The sequence below is a fragment of the Anabrus simplex genome, chromosome 7, assembly GCF_040414725.1.
Source record: "Anabrus simplex isolate iqAnaSimp1 chromosome 7, ASM4041472v1, whole genome shotgun sequence".
NCBI classification, from domain to species: Eukaryota; Metazoa; Arthropoda; class Insecta; order Orthoptera; family Tettigoniidae; genus Anabrus; species Anabrus simplex.
This window is the reverse complement of record NC_090271.1, coordinates 309929168-309950388: the sequence shown is the minus strand read 5'-3', so window position 1 is coordinate 309950388 and position 21221 is coordinate 309929168. Positions and strand designations below refer to the sequence as shown.

Here is a 21221-nt window from a genome sequence, read left to right as displayed (position 1 = left end):
ATGTGCAGTGCTCCTAGTGAGCTCATTGAAATTTACTACTATTAATTGTGCATATTTCTGAATGTCCTAGGCATTGATATTTTGTAATAAATGTATTCTCTCCCTGTTCCTCACTTATGGCTCCATGGACAAGGAATTCATTCCGTCCTGGGGCGTCCCTCGTATTTGCATTTCTTTTCGTATGTCGATCGTCTGCCATGCTCCCTCGCGTGTACTTACCCCCTCCCGGCTTCTCTGAGAGAGGGGGCGTGCTGACGTTGGTTGTGGGTCCTTCCCCTACCGGCGAACCGGTGTGGCTCGCCAGGCGGTGGACCGTCTCACTTACCTGCTGCTCTTGGTGGAGAGCACTACTCTTTCGTTGAACCAAGGACCGTGAGGGGGGCTGGGAGGTAAGATCTACTGGCTTGCTATGTGTTGGTAGGATGATGGGAGGAACTTGAAACTAGGAACTTGTACGGATATGTAACGCCATGCATCTGGTTGTAATTTGATAAGGGACGGCTTGGTGCCGAGATATTTTGTGAGAGTAACTTAAGGTGGTGTATGTTTCTTGTATCATGAGGATAAAAGCTCACGAAAATGAGAGAAAGATTCCAGAATGTTCTGGACGTGTAGTTTAGGAAGTACGCGTGTCATTGTGCCTTCACTGATAGAAGATTTTTCCTTTCCTTGTAACTGGTGAGCTGTATATACGTTGTAGCGCTGTAGTGATTAGTCAGACATTTATTTTGTACCAAGGCGCGCAGCTTACTTTATGTTAAACCATTTATTGGAGGAGTGGAATTCCTCTATGTTGTACGAGGATGAGAAATGGAAACGGGTTAAAACCCTCCTTTAGTTATGTTGATTTCCAAGCGCTTCCGAATTTGTTTGTTTTCCATTGCCTGTGAATAAATGTTGTTGTCAAGCTGTTTGGAATTGGGTCTTGACATTAAACCTCTGGGTAGGACCTTACATTTATATCCAGATCCCTGGCCTGCTCTCCTTTGGGTCGTCCTGCCGGTGAAATTATGGCACAACGATGTTTATATGTCAATCAGACTCCACTGCACATGTGATACAATTCCTTTAGTTTTGCCAATTGCCACCTTTTCAATACAATAAAAATATATTACAAACTTACATATTTATTATGATGTTTATATGGTACATGTTTCGCTCCTTTTCGTGAGCATCATCAGCCAAACTACCATTAATCTAAGATTGTATAAGATCATAAAACAATTCTTTTGGTTCAAGATTACTCCTATAAAACTAATTGATAATCTTATAACATTTTAAAAGTCACACAACAATAAAAATATGTCTTAAGCTAACACTTTTTGTCTAAAATCTTCTTCAGTCTAACATTTTTTTGGCGAAACTCATCTGGTGAACATCTTTTAAAATTGTTTAAAAATAAGAATAAAATAAAAAAACTTTTGAGATCTGGCTAGTTGTGTTGATTCCTGTTGCTTAACTTGTATAATTGTCATTAAAACTTCATAACAGTATTGAATATTTTCTGCAGTTGATAATTGTCATTATGGTCGATAGACTTGTTCTCGTTGCTGGAGTAACATTTATAAAATGTATTGGTATTAATTTATTTAATTTATGCAGGTTCATATTTTATTTATGTCTGAGCTTATTTGAGGTTTTCTTGGTGTTAGACCAGACTGCAGTGATTGTGCTGGACACGCAGCATGTACTTCGGTTGTTTTTATTTAGCGCTTGACCACCGGGGGGCAGGAAGAAGAGTTCAAAAAAATACAGTTCATTGGCAAGATGGCGGAAAGCAGTAATGCCAAAAGTAAGTATTTATTTATTTATTGCATTCATATTAATCTAGAAGCTTTACTGAAGTGTGATAATTGTTTAGCGAACATAAATTGTGAACTTACATCATACGTAATACCAGTTTTGAATGTTGATATGCACAATTGTGCGGGTTAGGTTTCCCTAGTGACAATGCATGTGAGAGTGCTGGGTGGTGCCACCAAAAGAGTGTGAAAGCAGATCTCATACTCTATATGAGAACTGTAATGTATAAGATAGTAATTGTTTAAAATCATTCCACACTGTAAAATAGAACATTTGATCATGTAAATGTGTATATTCACATGTACTGAGCTGAATTCTTTTATTTTATAATTTTTATAAGTAGTGAATTAAGTCCTGACATGCACAATTGTGTGGGTGCTGTTTTTCAGACGATAGTTCTTATTTTGTAAAATAAACTGTAAACACGTAATATTTTGAAGTACAAACAACAATTCACACCTCCAGTTTTCTTTCAGGTCTGACGACAAGGTGCGGCCGCCAAAAGGGCTGTAAAAGCAAAACTCGTCCTCAGTGTAGAAAAAGTAATATATATTTATGTTTTTAAAAAAATTTTCATTGTTTAAAATTATTCCACACTGTAAAATAGAACATCTGATCATGTACATATGTATATTCACATGCACTGAGGTAATTTTTCTTTTTTGTAAGTAGTGAATTAAGTTCCGACATGCACAATTGTGCGGGTGCTTTTACTCAGATGTTAATTTTCATTTTGTGGAATAAACTAAAAATATATGTATGTAAGAGCATTTTAGTCAGTTTATGACATATAAACAAAATTTCACACCGCCATTTTTCTTTCAGGTCTGAAAGGGATAACATTTGGTTCCACAAGAATTGACAATCAGTTATACCAACAGCTTAAACCAGAGACTGTGAAGCATATTGAACAAGTTGAAAATAATAGGAAAGTTATGTGATGTTTAACCGAAGTTGTAATCCCACTCTAGTGGGGATGAATTTTCATAACTCAAAAAAAAAAAAAAATCAAATATATCCAAGAAACACTCCAAATTTTGAAATACTTGATAAATAATACTACATATATCCTAATTGTGATATAGAAATTGGTTTTTCACCTATTTGTTAATTTTTGCAGAGGACCTGTGGAAGATGAATACTCCGCTACCAGAAGAAATTGCACTCAGTTCCTGACACTGTTGAAAAAACATAGCAAAATTTTAGAGATCCGTTTTCAAAAATTCATCTTTTGTCAAAATACAGTAGGCTATGTTAAAAATTATTTGACCGGGCAAGTTGGCCATGCAGTTAGGGGCACGCAGCTGTGAGCTTGCATCCAGGAGATAATGGGTTTGAATCCCACTGTCGGCAGCCCTGAAAATGGTTGTCCATGGTTTCCCATTTTCACACCAGGCAAATGTTGGGGATGTACCTTGATTAAGGCCATGGCCGCTTCCTTTCCACTCCTAGCCCTTTCCTATCCCGTCATCGCCATAACACCTGTCTTCTGTGTTGGTGCGACGTAAAGTCACTAGCAACAAAAATAAAAAAATAAAAATGGATTGATAGAATTGCCACTGTAATAAACATTGAAATAAGGAAATGACACCAGTGATATATCTGCATGTTAGCTGCCTCTGTGGATCCGTGGTAGAGTGTCGGCCTCCGGATCCCAAGATAGCGGGTTCAAACCCGGCAGAGGTAGTCGGATTTTTGAAGGGCGGAAAAAAGTCCAATCGACACTCCATGTTGTACGATGTCGGCATGTAAAAGATCTCTGGTGATACATTTGGTATTTACCCGACAAAATTAATTAAATCTCAGCCATAGACGCCCAAGAGAGATCCGGTTTACTCTAGGTCCGCTAGATGGCAGACAGAGTAAAACGGAACGTCGAAATTGACGAGCAGACAGCCAGATGGCGTCAAATCGAAATGTCTGCAAACGGTAGCTGAGGCCATACGATTATTATTATTATTATCTGCATGTTCTCAACTGTTAACCCGTTAACTGGGGAGCACGCGATAGAGAAACTCCACTCTAGTGGGGACGAATTTTCGTAACTCGAAAGAAATCAAATATATCCAAGAAACGCTCCAAATTTTGAAATACTTGATAAATAATACTACATATATCTTAATTCTGATATAGAGATGGGTTTTTCACCTATTTGTTAATTTTTGCAGATTTTTATTTATTTCTGGAATTAGAACGACCTAAGTCTCGTAACTAGCTTCTGAATATCTATATATATAAAATAAGAGTTTTGTCTGTACGTTGCTCAGAATTTGAAAAGAATGGTATTTCTGTATCAATCATGTCCATAGCAACAAGGAAATGCACTTTTTACTTTTCCGTAATTTCTGTCTGTCTGTCTGTCTGTCTGTCTGTCTGTATGTATGTATGTATGTATGTATGTACATGCATCACGAGAAAATGGCTGAAGAGAATTTAATGAAAATCGGTATGTGAAGTCGGGGGTTAAGCCACTACAATCTAGGCTATAAATCATTTTACTCACGCTGAGTGAAATGGTAGTTTAGGGGAAGGCCTAAAATGTAATTCTCAAATATTTATATTATTAGTGGTCCTATCGATAAATACTACATAATTAAAGTTATATAGAATTAAATTTCCGATCATTTATGTCATACATTGTTACCGTACTGGTTTTGATAACATAGATATTCATGAATTTGTATTTTTGTTACCAAGTCCATATCAACGCCGAGCCACGAGAACATGGGTTAACAGAATTTAATGAAAGTCGGTATATAGAGTCGGAGAATAAGAAACTACAGTCTAAGTTATAAACAATTTTATTCACCCTGTATGAAATTGTAGTTTAGAGAAAGGAGCCTAAAATTTAATTTTTAATTACCTATGTTATTGGTCCTATCGAAAAGTACTACATAACAAAAGTTATAGAGAATACAATTTCCGACCATTTATGTTTTATTCAATTTTACCGCACCGACTATGATAAGAGTGGTATTTGAGAGTCGGAAGAAAACTAAATGTGACGGCCTACAATATTGAAAGCGCATAACATTGATCAACAATAACATTACATTGACCATTATTTGTGGTGATGTTCTTTGTCTCATACGCTGCCGCTCATCTCCGATAAATGGGATTACTGCTGTGTACTGAATATAACAGCCTTACTGAATATTGGCAGGAAATAGCTGGGGAGTTAGAAAACTTTCTTCTTTAGCATGTCATTCCCCTGGTTCCCACATTTTCTGATATCGTACTGCTGGTACGCAGCTCACTGGTTCATCATAGTATTCCAACTCTTCGATCCCTACTCTGACGCGTTATTTTGAATGAGCAGTGTGCACTCTTAAGGCAGAGGCTCACTTAGTAGTAGAAGTAGTAGTAGCATGACCTGGTCTAGAATTACAATTTAGGCATATTCCAAATTATAGTACCACAATTCATTACATAACTCAAAATTCAACCCTGAAAAGAGCCGTTTCTCAAAAGGAACTTCTTCCTCTTCACTTTTATTAAATTCTACATTCATTAAATTCAAAATTATCAGTGAAGAGAGGATTTCTCCCCTGGCTTGGAGGAAAAAATTGCCTCCAAGTCAGATAGATTTTTCCGCCACCAGTGTACTGAATTGAGACTTTCCGACTCATCGGGTACTCCAGATTAGTAAAAGGGCATAGTTTTTGCCCTGTGACTCTCCATTATTTGACACCCCCCCTCTGAAAAAAGACTAAGAGTGTTCACGGATCACAGCTGTCTGTGGCCTGGTCATTCCAGCTCTGGAACTTTGGACTGTTAGATCGGCAGCGTAGTACTGTTCGTTAAAAGTGAGAAAATGTATGGTTTTTCATTTGATCGAGTATTTCATGTGAAATCATTGCTTTTACTCGCGCCATTCCTACTGACGTCATTGTAATGACCTATGTTCATTAAAGTTGGGAAAACCACGAAGACAGTCTTTCTGAGGATATAAATAGGCAAGTGGAGAGTGAGTGTCTGTCATTATAATGCAATTCCCCAACCTGATTGTGACTGATGGTAGGCAAGCGGGCCTACCATTATGGCCTACCATTACAATGAAAATTCCCTAACGCAGTCCTCATATGGGAAAAGACGTTCTGTGATTCCTCCGTCGCGTTTCCAGGGCAGCGTTAAGAGCTATGCATTTTAATACAGTCTTGCTCACAATGTGTACTCTACCTAACATACAATTCTGTATACAATGTAGAATTCCGTAGCGAAGCACGGGTATATCAGCTAGTTACAAATATAAATTTCTTCTGGGAATATCTTAATTTTCATATTAATTTCAGGAAAATGATAAAAAGTGTGCACTGGAAATACACTTTGTCATAAACTAATCTACAAATTTCTAAAATAAATACCGCAGTTGAGATAAAATACATTTCATGCAGTGTTTGCAGTCTCAGTAATAATTTGAACGTTAAGTACAGGCATTTGTAGTCTGGTTCTAATCATCTTCTCATGATTATTACTTGTTTACCACAATAAATTTACACACCAGGACTGATTTCACTAATTATTTACATAGTTTGCACCTCACTCACTGTTTGTTTACACTTCTTGTATGTGGCAAGCATGGAAACACGGAGCTGTACAGAGAGCGACATCGCAATCACTCCACCTGTACTGTAGATGGTTTCACGTCTCTCCCTTTTCAACAGACACACCACACAGCTCTTCACACCATGCTGTCTTCTTCCCGATGGTGGACTCACATCAGAAACATGCCTACCACTGAATCTTTCTGTGGGAGCAGCAGGAAGTGTTCTATGTGAAAGGACAGGCATAGCTTCAGAGGGGGATGATCCTGTGTACTTCTCAAAGATTTTATCAGTAAGGTGAATTCTGAACTGCAGGTGATTGAATTAACCTCCACATTGTTGGAAAATGATGAATGAATGAATTCCACAAGGTCTAGAAGATGCCAGAACATTTTCTGGTAATATTTCTTGATCCTTTTCCTTTTTGTGGAGTATGTAATGACTAGGGCCCAGATATTTTAAAAATGCATATGCGCATATGCAAAAGCATATTTTGAACGTTAGTGCATCTTTTGAACTTTGGTGCATATACAGGTATATTTTTCTCTTATGTGTTATCGATTATCTAAGATTTCTGAAGGAAATGAAAAATCTAATGAACTCTATAGGTTGTACATCCCTTGACAACACGAGAAGCCTTCCCCTGATCAAGGAAAGGGCTTTCAGTGTCACAATAAGAGCAAGTAGACGGATAATAACCCATTTCACAACAGCTATTTCCTCCTTTCTGACAATCCTTTCTCCTTACAGTAGCCTCCCAAGGTTTGATTAAACAAGTACGTTCATCTGTTAACTTGCTGGTCGTCTATTGCAGTATTTTTCCAGATTAAACTGTAAAAATGCCTAAAGATGAGGGCTCTAGGTCTTTTTTGATTAAACAGTGGATATCAGACAATAGTGACTATACAAATGACGGTGATGTAGTATACTGTCAAGTGTGCAACAAGAGTGTAAAATGTGATTAAAAAATTTCAAATTGAACAGCATTCGAAAAGAACTTCACATCTGAAATCAAAAGAGCAAGAATACGCAACAGCTACATTTAATCGACGTGAAAACACGGTGTGATGTTATTTATTTATTTATTTATTTATGTACGTATTTATTTATTTATTTATTTATTTAATTTATTTATTTATTTATTTATTTATTTATTTATTTATTTATTTATTTATTTATTTATTTATTTATTTATTTATTTATTTATTTATTTATTTATTTATTTATTTATTTTACATGGCGTGGCTCAGGCTATGAAGCCTGCTGTTATGCCAAACCGTCTGATATCCAATACATTGTACAAACTACATTTCCCGCTGGTATTTGTAAAGCTTTTGTATGCAGCAACATTCCACTGCATAATTTGAGTAATCTACATCCACACTCGTTTCTTGAAAAGTATTGTGCTAATCAAAGGATACCAGATGAATCTACCCTTAAGAAGAACTATTTATGTACTTTCACGGCACCTTTCTATCGTCTTTCGATACAATATGACATAGGAGGGAACCGTGTCTGGATATCGGTAGATGAAACAACCGATTCGTGTGGCCTAGTGAATCGGAGAGTGATTGTTACAAAGTGCGCCTTTTAGTCACAGATACAGCTTCGTATGTGTTGAAAGCTGGTCAGTATCTTCGGAGCATTTTTTCCAAATCTCATCCATGTCACATGTTTGACCCATGGATTGAATCGTATTGCAGAAGAGGTACGTATCGTCTTTCCATCTGTCGACAAAGTAATTTCAAGTGGGAAAAAACTGTTTCTAAAAGCACCATCTCGTGTACAGTTGTACAAAACTCATCTGTTCAGGTTTCTCTTCCACCGGAACCTGTTCTCACAAGGTGGGGAACTTGGTTTTCCGCAGTATCGTTCTACCAGGAGAACTTTAATCAAGTGAAAGATGTAGTTAAAGGTATTGATGATAATCATACTCTGCGTGTCCGTGAAGCAAAGTGCGCATTTGAATCTGAAACTTTATATAAAGATATCAGTTTTATCCATCGGCATAATTCGTCACTTTTGAAGGCGATTAAGGGCCTAGAAAGTCGTGGTGCACCCCTACAGAAATCCCTTCAGTTAATTCAAAATACTATTAAGTTCTTTAAATGGTATCCATGTTGAAACTAGAGAAAAAGTTAAAAGGAAACTCAGTGCGGTGTTGGACTCAAACACAGGACTGAAGAAGTTTCAATCCGTAAGCAACTGCATAAGTGGAATCAGGCAGTCTTTGCTATAAGAATGTTCCGAGCAGTCAGTTCCAGTGTAAAAGTATTGCCCACTTACGTCTGTCAGTGTAGAACAATCATTTTCAAGGTACAAATTAATTCTGTCCGACAACAGAAAGTCATTGACCCCTGAAAATATTCAAAAACTCTTTTTTGTCAGTTCAACACTGAATTAAAATTAAATAATACGTGTGGTAAATGTATTTTGTTTTATTTTTAGTGCATATTTACGTGCATATTTTCAACATTTTTAACGCATATGTGCATGCATATTTTTGGAGTTTTTAGTGCATATGTATCCGGGCCCTGGTAATGACGTACTGATCGGTAAGATCGACTCCTTCCCCGCCTTCCATAGAATCATTGTAATCAATGTAAACTACAGGTTTCCCTTTAGTTTTGTACTTTCCACTGATAAGGACAGTTTGCATTACTGCATCGTGGATACTACTGAGCATGCAAACATCTCTCTTGTCCTTCCATTTTAGAACCATGAGTTTCTTTCGATAAGCAGCCGATACCTCTCTCTTTTTTCAGTTTTTTACCCATAATTTCCTTAGGGAGATTTTTCTGGTTTGTTTTTACTATACCTACTGCGTCAGTATCGAGGTCATTTAGCAAGGCTGCTATAATAATTGTCCATTCCTATCAGGTATCCTTGTTTCAGAAGATTACCTGCCGGGAAAAACAAACATGGCGCAACAGCCCAGAAGGGCCATGGCCTACCAAGCAACCGCTGCTCCGCCCAAAGGCCTGCGGATTATGAGGTGTCATGTGGTCAGCACGTTGAATCCTCTCGGCCATTATTCTTGGATTTCTAGACCGGGCACGCCATCACACCGTAGGATAGCTCCTCAATTGTAACCACATAGGCTGAGTGAGCCTCGAAACAGCCCTCAGATCCAGGTAAAAATCCCTGACCTGGCCGGGAATCAAACCTGGGGCTTCCGGGTAAGAAGCAGGCACACTACCCTTATACCGCAGGGCCAGCATGATTACCTGCCAGGGTTCACACAATTCTCTTCAGCTTGGAACAGTGTGATACATCAATGCCATGGACTTCATTGTTGAGTTATGTTGATTTTCCAGTGCACCACAACATATTCCACACATAGCCCATTTTCGCTCCCATTCCAAACCAGGACATTTTCTTTGGATTGTAGACCTTCCAACAAAGGCGAAGAAGGAGAAGGCTTTCATCTATGGATAGCAGGTAATCCGGGTTGTAAACGTTCTGAAACATTTTCACAAAGTGATTGAAGACTAGCTTTACCTTGTATAGTTTTGGAGGCATCTGCCCATCGTATGCCTCACTGTCAGAAAAATGGATAAATTTCAATAGAAGGAAAACTCTCGGAAAATATGGGCATGACTGATAACTTCTTACAAGAAAAGTAATGCCCCATCGTACGTTTGTGGACAATCCCTTGAAGAAGCAATAGCCCAAATAAAAGTTTCATTTCATCCCTATTTGTTGGGATCCGGAATTTTTCCCTACTCCTTCATTTCATTTTGCTCATCAGTGTTTTCCCATGAATTTTCTGTTGAGTGTAAATATTAGTTTGCTCAGCAACATAGGCCTACTGACAGATAGTTTCATCCACAAACAGTTTGTAAATATTCTCTGGAGTCTTTACTTCCAAGAACTGTCCTTTTACTCCAGGAATTAATTTTGTTGGAAATCTATTAATTTTCTGTCCATTTTCTACCCACATAACAGGCCCTGACATATCATTGCCATTTGAGTCTGTCTGTCTCTCCCTATCATCACTGACGTCACTTGAAGTGCCATTTTCAAACCCGCGACTGTTCACTATGATAGCACCAGAATGCTCCTTTGTATCACTCATGCCTCCTTCTTCTCCAAGGAACGAATTATCTTCACTATCTGAATAGAAGTCTCTGAACTCATCGTCCTCGTCGCCAAACTCCAACATGTCATGTACAAGGGAGCGCAAGCTATCTACATGTAATTCTTCAACCCAATGTCGTTTAGAAGCCATTATTATAACTGAAAAGTACTCTCATGAAACACATAAGAAAAGTGCAACGCATCTGTAAAGTCAAATATACTCTTCGCCGTAATTACTATTTTTCACATTGATATAATATACAGTTTCTGGTCTCTAAACACTATAAAGCATTCGAGTAAGCACATAGCAAGAACGCAGCTGATTAGACTAGATCCCACGCGAGACAAACATTTAGCGCGCTTTTGAACAGAAGCGAATGTAATGGCTGCACATATTATAGAAAATTTCACAAAATAAACAACAGTAATGTATTTTAAGATCACTGCTGTTGTCCGACTCGTTGGATGAATGGTTAGCGTACTGGTCTTCGGTTCAGAGGGTCCCAAGTTCGATTTCCGGCTGGGTCAGGAATTTTAACCTTCATTGGTTACTTCCAGTGGCTTGGGGGCTGGGTTTTTATGCTGTATCCAACATCCCTGCAACTCACACACCTCACATAACACTATCCTCCACCACAATAACACGCAGTTACCTACTCATGGCAGATGCCACCCACCCTTATCAGAGATCCTGCCTTACAAAGGCTGCACTCGGCTAGAAAAAGCCACACAAAACTATAATAATAATTGGTTGAAGAACATAAAATTCCCCAGGCGTTTGTTCCCAGATTGGGTGGCCTGAGGTCAGCGTCTGTACCCCAGGTTAGGGGCGGCTGGAAGAAACCTCCAGGGCTCACAACCTTGGTTGTAAACTGGTGACTCAAGTAGTTACCCCAAACTCATGTTTATCATTCATGGGAAAGTGTAATGTGAAACAAATTACCTCAGGTGCACCGTTGTGCACAAGCAGACATTCGGATTCTGGGAAGTCTGCAGCGTTACACAAAGACGAGTCGGAGCGTCTTGAAATCTCAAACAAAATCAAATGCAAATACCCGAATTTCATAGCCACCTTCAATGCTAATTCTCTTCTTAAAACTGGAAAGTTAAAACACCTTACGTACACTCTCAGAAATCATCGAATTATCATAACGGCACTTCAGGAGACCAGATATATAGATGAAAACAACTTTGACTCTGATGGGTTCAGGATATACAAGGGAAAAGTTGGTCAAAGAGTCATGAAAAACATGCCACACCTAGGAACTGGCTTCATAATAAACAAGAATGTCCTGGATTCCATAGTCCAGTTTGAGTCCCAATCTGAAAGACTATCAACTTTGGTTTTCAAATCTACCAATAAAATATACACTATTGTGAATGCCCATGCCCCCATAAATGAGGACAACAGAAAGAACAAGGAGAAAGTGGAATTCTTTTGGGATCAGTTGGACGATGTCATCCAAAGGGTACCTGAAAAACACAACATCATACTAATGGGAGACTTCAACGCCCAGATAGGGAAGGAGAGAAAGTATCGACATGTAGTCGGGAAATACCCAGCGCATAACAGGACCAATCAAAATGGTGGCAGACTTATAGAGTTGTGCCAAGCCCACGGTATGATACTGAAATCCACAGCTTTTAAAAAGCTTCCTAGAAAACAAAAAACGTGGATCTCACCAAATCCTAACTTGGGTGAATTTCAACTGGACTATGTGGCTATTAGACGGAAGTTCAATAGGGAAATACAAAATGTCAAAGTCCTCAGGGGAGCTAATTTAGACTCGGACCATTACATGTCGAAGATAAAGATCAAAATCATCCCCAGAAGGAGAGAAAAGGTCCTTAAACACACAAGCAAACGATATGACCCAGAGAAAATTTTAAATTCAAAAGAATACCATCTTGCGACAAAGGATATACACAAACAAAATTGGGATCAAATAAAATAGAACTTATTATCAAAAGCCGAAAATTTGCCCCTATAACGAAAGTCAAAAAACATGCTTGGTGGTCGGAAGAATGTGACGATCTATTGAAACAAAGGAAGGAAGCATGGCACAAATGGCAGTCGCAACAAACGGAAAGCAATAGACAAAATTTCTTGAATACCAAAAAGATGGTCAATAAAAAATTCAAAACAATTAAAAAGGCTTACGAAAACCAGATGCTTGTTCAAATAGATGACGACTTCACCAAAAACAAGACAAGAAGTTTCTACAAAATCTTTAAACAGAGAACAACGAAGTACAAGCCACCGACTATACAGTTACGGGACAAGAATGGAAATATAGCACATAACAACACTGATAACTGCGGGATACTAACTGACTACTTTGAAAATCTCCTCAACTGTGAAAAGCCAGTAGAAAAAATGACATTTAATGTCCCAACAAATACCAATCCTGACTCAAAGCCGCCAACCTTCGAGGAACTAGAAAAGATCATTTCGAGCCTTAAAAACAACAAAGCATGGGGAGGAAACCAGATCACAGCCGAACTTTGGAAGAATGCCAACAAGGAAGCAATAGAATCCCTACAAAAAGTTTTTGAAGAAATCTGGGTCAAAGAAAGAATTCCAGAAGAATGGAAGATGGCCCTCATCCACCCGATCCACAAGAAGGGGGATAAAATGAACCCCAACAACTATAGAGGCATATCACTTTTGGATATTACATATAAGATATTCTCAAAGGCCTTACTTAATAGGACAGAACCACAGTTAGATCATCAGTTGGGTGAATATAAAGCGGGATTCAGAAAGGGGAGATCCTGTCCGGAACAAATCCTGAACCTTAAAAATCTCATGGCATACCAGAAATCTAGGGCAAAAACATACGTCATCACCTTTATTGACTTCCAAAAGGCGTATGACTCACTAGACCGGGAAAGTCTCCTTTCTGTACTCAAAGAATTCGGTCTAGACAACAAAACAACAAACCTCATCAGGGAAACTCTCACCAATACATTTTCCAAAGTCAAATTCATGGGAGAATTGTCGGCTCCTTTTGAGATGAAAACTGGTGTCCGACAGGGTGACGGACTGTCCCCCATACTGTTCAATTGTGCCTTGGAGAAGGTAGTCAGAGAATGGGATAAGACAACTAGTGGTGGAATTCGATTGGGATCGGTAAACAAGGGTATCAAGATCAAATGTTTAGCTTTCGCAGATGACATGGCCTTACTAGCTGAGACGTGGGAGGAAGTCAAGGAGCAGTCCTTCGAACTGCTGAAGCAAGCAGAGAAGATAGGTCTCAAAATCGCCTTTGGAAAGACCAAAATAATAACCAACATTAAGAATCCTCCAAAATATTTGAAAGTGGGGGAACAAAAAATAGAGATCATCGCAGATTTCAAATACCTTGGTGAATGGATCAGTTGGAATGGTCTTGAGAAGAAAGCAATGTAATCTCGGCGACCCAAAATAGAAACAGCCTTCCAGCTTACGAAAGACACCTATAACAAAAAATCCCTCTCCTGGAATTCCAAGATCAGACATTATAATACAGTAGTCAAGCCTGAAGCCCTGTATGCTGCAGAAACTCTATCTATAACTATGCATGGTCCAATGGAAAAGTTAAAGATAAAGGAAAGGAAAATTCTACGAAAAATTCTAGGCCCCAAATTTCATAATAACGAACTTTCACACATCCGCAATGAAACTCTGTATAGGAAATCAGAAAGGATTTCTGACACAATAAGGAAAAGGAGAATTGACTTCTATGGCCACATCCTAAGAATGGATCCGAAAAGGATAACCAAAAGAATCTTCGACTATTTCCGTAATAAGAATATCAAGCCGAACTGGTTTAAGGAAACTGAGAAGGACCTACAAGAATTCCAAATTACAGAAGAGATGCTTGTAGATGGATCTGCAAAGAAAATAACCAAAGAAAAATGAGGTTTCAGGACAGGGTGAAGCCCAAGCGACTATACAGAATTTCTGAAGAAGAGAGGAAGGCAAGATCTGAAAGAATGAAAAAGTACTGGGAGGACAGGAAAACATGACTCACTAACCATTGATTGATCTATCGTACCCCAAAGAGGGTGAAACAGACAAGAAGAATAATTATTATTCTTGAAAAAGTTGGTAAAACTGAAGCAGGCTAAAAATGAGGAGGAATTCTACGATCTAGTAATCAATTAATTTGGAAGGGGTTGTAGTAAGGATGTTAGAGGGTTGTAGCAAGGATGTAAAGGAGAGAGCTTATAAGTCCCTGGTAAGACCCCAACTAGAATATGGTTCCAGTGTATGGGACTACTTGATTACTTGATTCAAGAACTGGAAAAAATCCAAAGAAAAGCAGCTCGATTTGTTCTGGGTGATTTCCCACAAAATACTAGTGTTACAAAAATGTTGCAAAGTTTGGGCTGGGAAGAACTGGGAGAAATGAGATGAGCTGCTCGACTGAGTGGTATGTCAATTTAAGATATTACTAAAATTTATTAGGATCAACCTATTCAATAAAATATAATTTACAAAATTAGGACTTACATCCGATCAAATTAAAATTTGAAGGGACATGTTTCGCCCTTTAAAATGGCATCATCAACCTTTTTACACTCATACTTAAAGATAAAAATCAGGATCCTGATTGTCATGGTGAAAAATATAAAATGAGAATATAAGATTAGAGTGAAATTATACAATGTGAGAAATTGTTATGAGTTCTTAAATAATAATTTACAATTAAAACTTCATTTAAAATGTTTGTGAAGAAAAAATATTTGAAGTTGGTATGATATTACACTAGTGATTTAAAAACTGATTTTATAAATTAGACAAACTAGGCCTTTACCACATAATAACAAGAAGGTCTATGGCTAAAGTTGCCGTATCAAAGTTCGAGTGAAATTCGGCTGGAAGCAACTTGATTTACATGTTGAAGAGAAGGTTAATGGAACTTAGTAGCCGCTTGAGATGACATTGAAATTTTCTTGTTGAAAAGTTGTGATGTTTAACTGTAGTATGGCATTATGTAGATTATAAAGTTGGATCCAACTAATACATTAGTCTCGTTATTTACGTAGTGGGTTCGCGGTCTCCGTAATCTTGTTGAAGGAGTTATAAAGAGTTATAAAACAAAACATTAACATTACCTTCAAGACGACAAACACCAACTGCAGCTTGTTTTTTAATCACAATACACTTAACATAAACAATAGTATTTACTCAAACTCAGGCATATACAGGCTCAAATGCATGCAATGTGAAAAATCATACATTGGGCAAACAGGCCGGAGCTTCCTTACTAGATACCAGGAGCACTATAATGCCAATAGACATAATAAATTTTCAGCCATGAGCTCTCATATGAAAGATACAGGTCATCATTTCACAACTATCGAACAGGACCTAACAATCATCAAAATAGTAGGAAAAGGAAAATTAATGAACGAATTAGAAAACATTTACATATATCTGGATCAACATTACAACAAAGATCTAAATCTTAATGATCCCGTCGAAATAAGAAATCCCTTATATGAGACTTTACCCAATTTGTTACAATCTTTAAATCCAAATTTAAATAAAATCCTTAAAAATCTTAAACTAACTTCCAATAAAGATCCCAACTTCCCCTTAAAGGTAACTCCCTCCGTCCCCGCCCCTGCTAATCTTCCACAGCCAATAGCCCGTAAGCTCAACCCTCCGTCCACCTCCTCTTCTCCATCACACCCCTCTTCCTCAATTCCACATCTTCAACAGCCAATAGCGCACAAGCTCAACGCCCCGCCCATTTCCTTTCCTCCATTACACCCCCCTCCCTCAGTTCCACACAGATACAATACACGACATTCAAATCTTACTCGTTCCAAGACCATACAGACAACCAGTTCATACTGCAAAAATCGAGAATGTAAGTAATTGAATATACATCATTTCGCCTAATTAACCGTTTTTTCCTCTAAACTTCATATCTTTCATTCTCTTTTCATTACAGATTCTTCACCATATATTCTTCAATAGTTAGTCTATATTCAAAACTACAGCCAACAACAAGTAAGAATGTTCCCATTTAACTTTCAGTATACAAGTTAACAAAGATCTATACGACAACATTCAATTATGAACTCTTTATATCTCCTTCAACAAGATTACGGAGACCGCGAACCCACTACGTAAATAACGAGACTAATGTATTAGTTGGATCCAACTTTATAATCCACATAGCGCCATACTACAGTTAAACATCACAACTTTTCAACAAGAAAATTTCAATGTCATCTCAAGCGGCTACTAAGTTCCATTAACCTTCTCTTCAACATGTAAATCAAGTTGCTTCTAGCCGAATTTCACTCGAACTTTGATACGGCAACTTCAGCCATAGACCTTCTTGTTATTATGTGGTTAAGGCCTAGTTTGTCTAATTTATAAAATCAGTTTTTAAATCACTAGTGTAATATCATACCAACTTCAAATATTTTTTCTTCACAAACATTTTAAATGAAGTTTTAATTGTAAATTATTATTTAAGAACTCATAACAATTTCTCACATTGTATAATTTCACTCTAATCTTATATTCTCATTTTATATTTTTTACCATGACAATCAGGATCCTGATTTTTATCTTTAAGTATGAGTGTAAAAAGGCTGATGATGCCCTTTTTAAAGGGCGAAACATGTCCCTTCAAATTTTAATTTAATAGGATGTAAGTCCTAATTTTGTAAATTATATTTTATTGAATAGGTTGATCCTAATAAATTTTAGTAATATCTTAAATTGACGTACATTTCAATACGGACCAAATATGAAATCTGTAACATGTAATGAGTGGTATGTTCTGAGCTGTCAGCGGAGAAATGGTGTGGAATGACATTAGTAGATGAATAAGTCTGAGTGGCATCTTTAAAAGTAGGAAAAGTAGGAAAGATCACAATATGAAGATAAAGTTGGAATACAAGAGGACAAATTGGAGCAAATATTCATTTATAGGAAGGGTAGTTAGGGACTGGAATAACTTACCAAGGGAGATGTTCAATAAATTACCAATGTCATTGAAATCATTTAAGAAAAGGCTAGGATAACAACAGATAGGGAATCTGCCACCTGGGCGACTGCCCTAAATGCAGATCAGTATCGATCGATTGATTGATTGATTGATTGATTGATTGATTGATTGATTGATTGATTGATTGATTGATTGATTGATTGATTGATTGAAGGAAAGAGAGAAGAATAGATCTAAATTTCAAGGGCATGAGAAAGTGATCAGATTGTTTAATCAAGAATACACACCATATCAATGCGTGAGTAATCCTTTATTTAGGAAACTGAACCTCAGTGGGTTTGCTATATGACACAGTATTGTACAATTTTTTATGTTTTTGAATATAAATGGTTCCTTAAAAGAAGCATGGACCCACGCACAGCTGTCTCAGCAATCATTGCTATTGCTTCCCTTAGTCTAAAAGTCACTATCTGCTACTGTAACAGACTTGAATATCATTCTGGTCTATCTCTGTTCCTCAGTCTCATACCTACTACATGTTATGAGTTATTATAAGAGAATTTTTTTTTAAATTCCAAAAAGTCCAGATGTTCAAAACTTACTCAAAATCTGTTCTGATTAAATCTATCCTACAGCCACTATACAAAGGCTGTAAGGAAAAGAGATACAAAAACTGTGAGGGATGTAAGTATAGAAAAATATATTTGCTAAAATATGGTACATCTATAAGCATTCTGTCATTGTCCAGAAGAAGTAAAGTGAATGTTTTGCTTTATGTCACATGCATTGCAAGAGTTTGTGCACATGGATTACCTTTAGACAAACAACCATGGCACTGGTATCTGCGTCTATGATAGACAGCAAGTGTTCGTAAACATCATGTTACATAACTAGTTCATGTGCTTGCTATTCATTCTACCATTCATTCAGGTGTGCTGTGTTTGTCACAACAGGTTGCTTGCCCTTCAGACTGGTGTGACATCCCCCTGTGGGTGGAGGCATTAGAATAACACATGGCACCCCCTGCCTGTCGTAAGAGGCAACTAAAATGGGCTCTAAGGGCTCTTAACTTGGGAGCATGGGCTGGTGACCACGGGGCCCTCAGCTGAGTCCTGGCCTTGCTTCCACTTACTTGTGCCAGGCTCCTCACTTTCATCTATCTTATCCAAACTCCCTTGGTCAAGTCTTGTTCTTTTCTGACCTAACGGTACTAGAGCATTTGAGGCCTAGGGAGTCTTTTATCTTCACACCTTCATGGCCCTTGTCTTTCTTTGGCTGATATCTTCATTTTTCAAAATGTCAAATCCCTTCCATTTTTTTCCTCTCTAATTGCCTCTGTGGATCAGTGGTAGAGTGTTGGCTCCGGATCCCAAGATAGCGGGTTCAAACCTGGCAGAGGTAGTCAGAGTTTTGAAGGGCAGAAAAAAGTCCATTCGACACTCCATGTCGTATGATGTCAGCATGTAAAAGATCTCTGGTGACACATTTGGTGTCTACCCATCAAAATTAATTAAATCTCAGCCATAGATGCCCAAGAGAGTTTTGGTTTATTCAGTCTGCCATTTAGTAGGCCCAGAGTAAAACAGAACATTGAAACTGATGAGCAGACAGCCAGATGGCATCAAATTGAAATGTTTGCACACAGCAGCTGAGGCCATATTATTATTTGGTGGTATATAGAGAATGGTTGCCTAGTTGTACTTCCTCTTAAAACAATAATCACCACCACCACCAGTGGTGTGACTTACAGCTTACAGAAGCAAGCCACTGTACTGAAGTGTATGTTTTTACTTGTTGTACTACTTTGCATAAAAGTATTGGTTTTTACAATGTACCATCATAGCACTACAGTATATCTGAGAAATAAAAATAATTTTCATTTATACCCTGCTATCCCGTGTGAACATGGAACAACATTCTCTCTCATCCTGTATTGTAAAGATTGTAATGCATGACAGAATGAACAACTCACCTGGAATATATTGTTTCCTTCACTGTTGAGTATCATCACACACTGATCAAAGTGGTGATGCTCCATTGTACTGGTCGAGTAGAGAATTGCGAGAGGAGATTCTGTCTTCGTTTGGAAGGCGTTGTTGGTCCCTCGGTGATCCAGATCATGACACAAACATGCGACCAAAAGCCCCAAGATCTGCAAAATCCAAAACCTCATTTCTCAACACGCTGACCTGGTGCTTAGACAAACAATACAAGTTTCTGTAAAATTGACAAATCAAACACATATGATAGTGTATCAGAATACATGTCGAAAAAATAAAAATATTCATTTGAATTAAAAACTCATTGCTTATCAAGTAAACTTCTTGAAGTCAAATGTTCTCATTTTGGGCAAGTCTGTTTGTGATTAGCTACAAAGTCTATTCACATGCAAGATATTTACGTACTGACTGTTCAAGAAATTTGTTACAACTATTTTACGATGTCAGCAAATGATTGTACTGGTCGAGTAGAGAATTGCGAGAGGAGATTCTGTCTTTGTTTGGAAGGTATTTTTGGTCCCTCGATGATTCAGAGCGTGACACAAACATACCAGCAATTCTGGGTATTGTAAACTACAATGATAAAAATGTAACATATTCTGTTCTATACACTGTATATGGAGACAAAAGAATAACCTATTTCTTTTAGGCATGGATTTGAGTGAAAGAGGCTTAAATTCCATTGTCAGTCATTCTTAAAATGTTTTTTCTCTTCAGTTTATTTAAGGGAAAATGTATATTTCATAGACCATAGCCACATTCCTTTCTAACTTCCTGTTCAGTTGATATACTGTATTTCCTCATATCATTGTGAGATCCCTGTATTTTTCATTTGATATGAAATCATTGCTGTATTGAATTATAATTTATCTTGTGGCATGCATTCAATGGTTTGTAGAACAGCTGCACCAGGCATAGGCCTATTCATTGTGCACAAACAAAACAATAAATAAGGTAGCAAGAAAAACAAACTTGCGTTAAACCAAACTAGCTTCTGGTTTTCAAAACTTTTTAAATATATCATTTGCTGTGTACAAACTTTTGCTGAACTGTTGTGTGACAGGGGAGATATATTTGCTAACAGGATTGAACTTCTCAGATGTTAGAAAGTAAACTGAATTTAAACAAGTCCACTAGATAACAAACTTAAAATGTATCAGTTACGGTATTCATTGCACCAGGAATGTCAGCATATTGGTCTGTGATCAAGCTAGCTGATGTTCTGCTTCATGTGGAAATGCAAATGAGAAGCTGCTTCTCTCAATCTCCTTAGGATTGGCATAAACAACATGCTTGCACATCATTAGTAGCTCAAACAGCTAAGCTACTGCAGCTGTTATATTATGACCAGGAGGAGAGTATACGAAAGAACTTGAGTTAACTCCAAAGATATAAAGTATTCGGGCATATAAAAATCAAAATATATTGTTTCCTGGTGGAATATAAACACACATAAACTGACTGTTTCAGTTGCTTAACATGGAATGAGTGTTTGCTCATACTTTAATTTTCACAGAATCTCGAGGGTATTTAGCGCACACTTGAAGTAGATTTCTTATGAATGTATGTTTATTATTCATGCAGTATGATGGAGCATGTCTGCTTGCATGCTGAAAATCTACCCTATACCCATTGAACAAAATAGTACTTTTCCTTCCATATGGCTTCCGCATTCACGTAACTAACACCCGACTCCAACCAGTCATTACTGCTTCTGTCTATGACGGGCTAGAAGTAAATCCAGAGAAACAAATATGAACCAAAGAACAATGTTACCAACAGTGTAGAATGAAGTGGTAGGGATCAGAAATAGCCACTCTTAGTGAAATTTGCTA

General features: G+C 37.7%; 1 protein-coding gene across 1 annotated transcript in view; it reads right to left on the bottom strand.

Annotated features, from left to right (window-relative positions):
• Pde6 (phosphodiesterase 6) overlaps positions 1-21221 on the bottom strand; it is a 180621-nt gene that overhangs the window by 39219 nt on the left and 120181 nt on the right. Inside the window, exon 9 of the mRNA XM_067151772.2 lies at positions 19359-19538. Within this exon, the coding sequence (XP_067007873.1) occupies positions 19359-19538 (180 nt within the window). The remainder of the gene's footprint in view (positions 1-19358; positions 19539-21221) is intronic.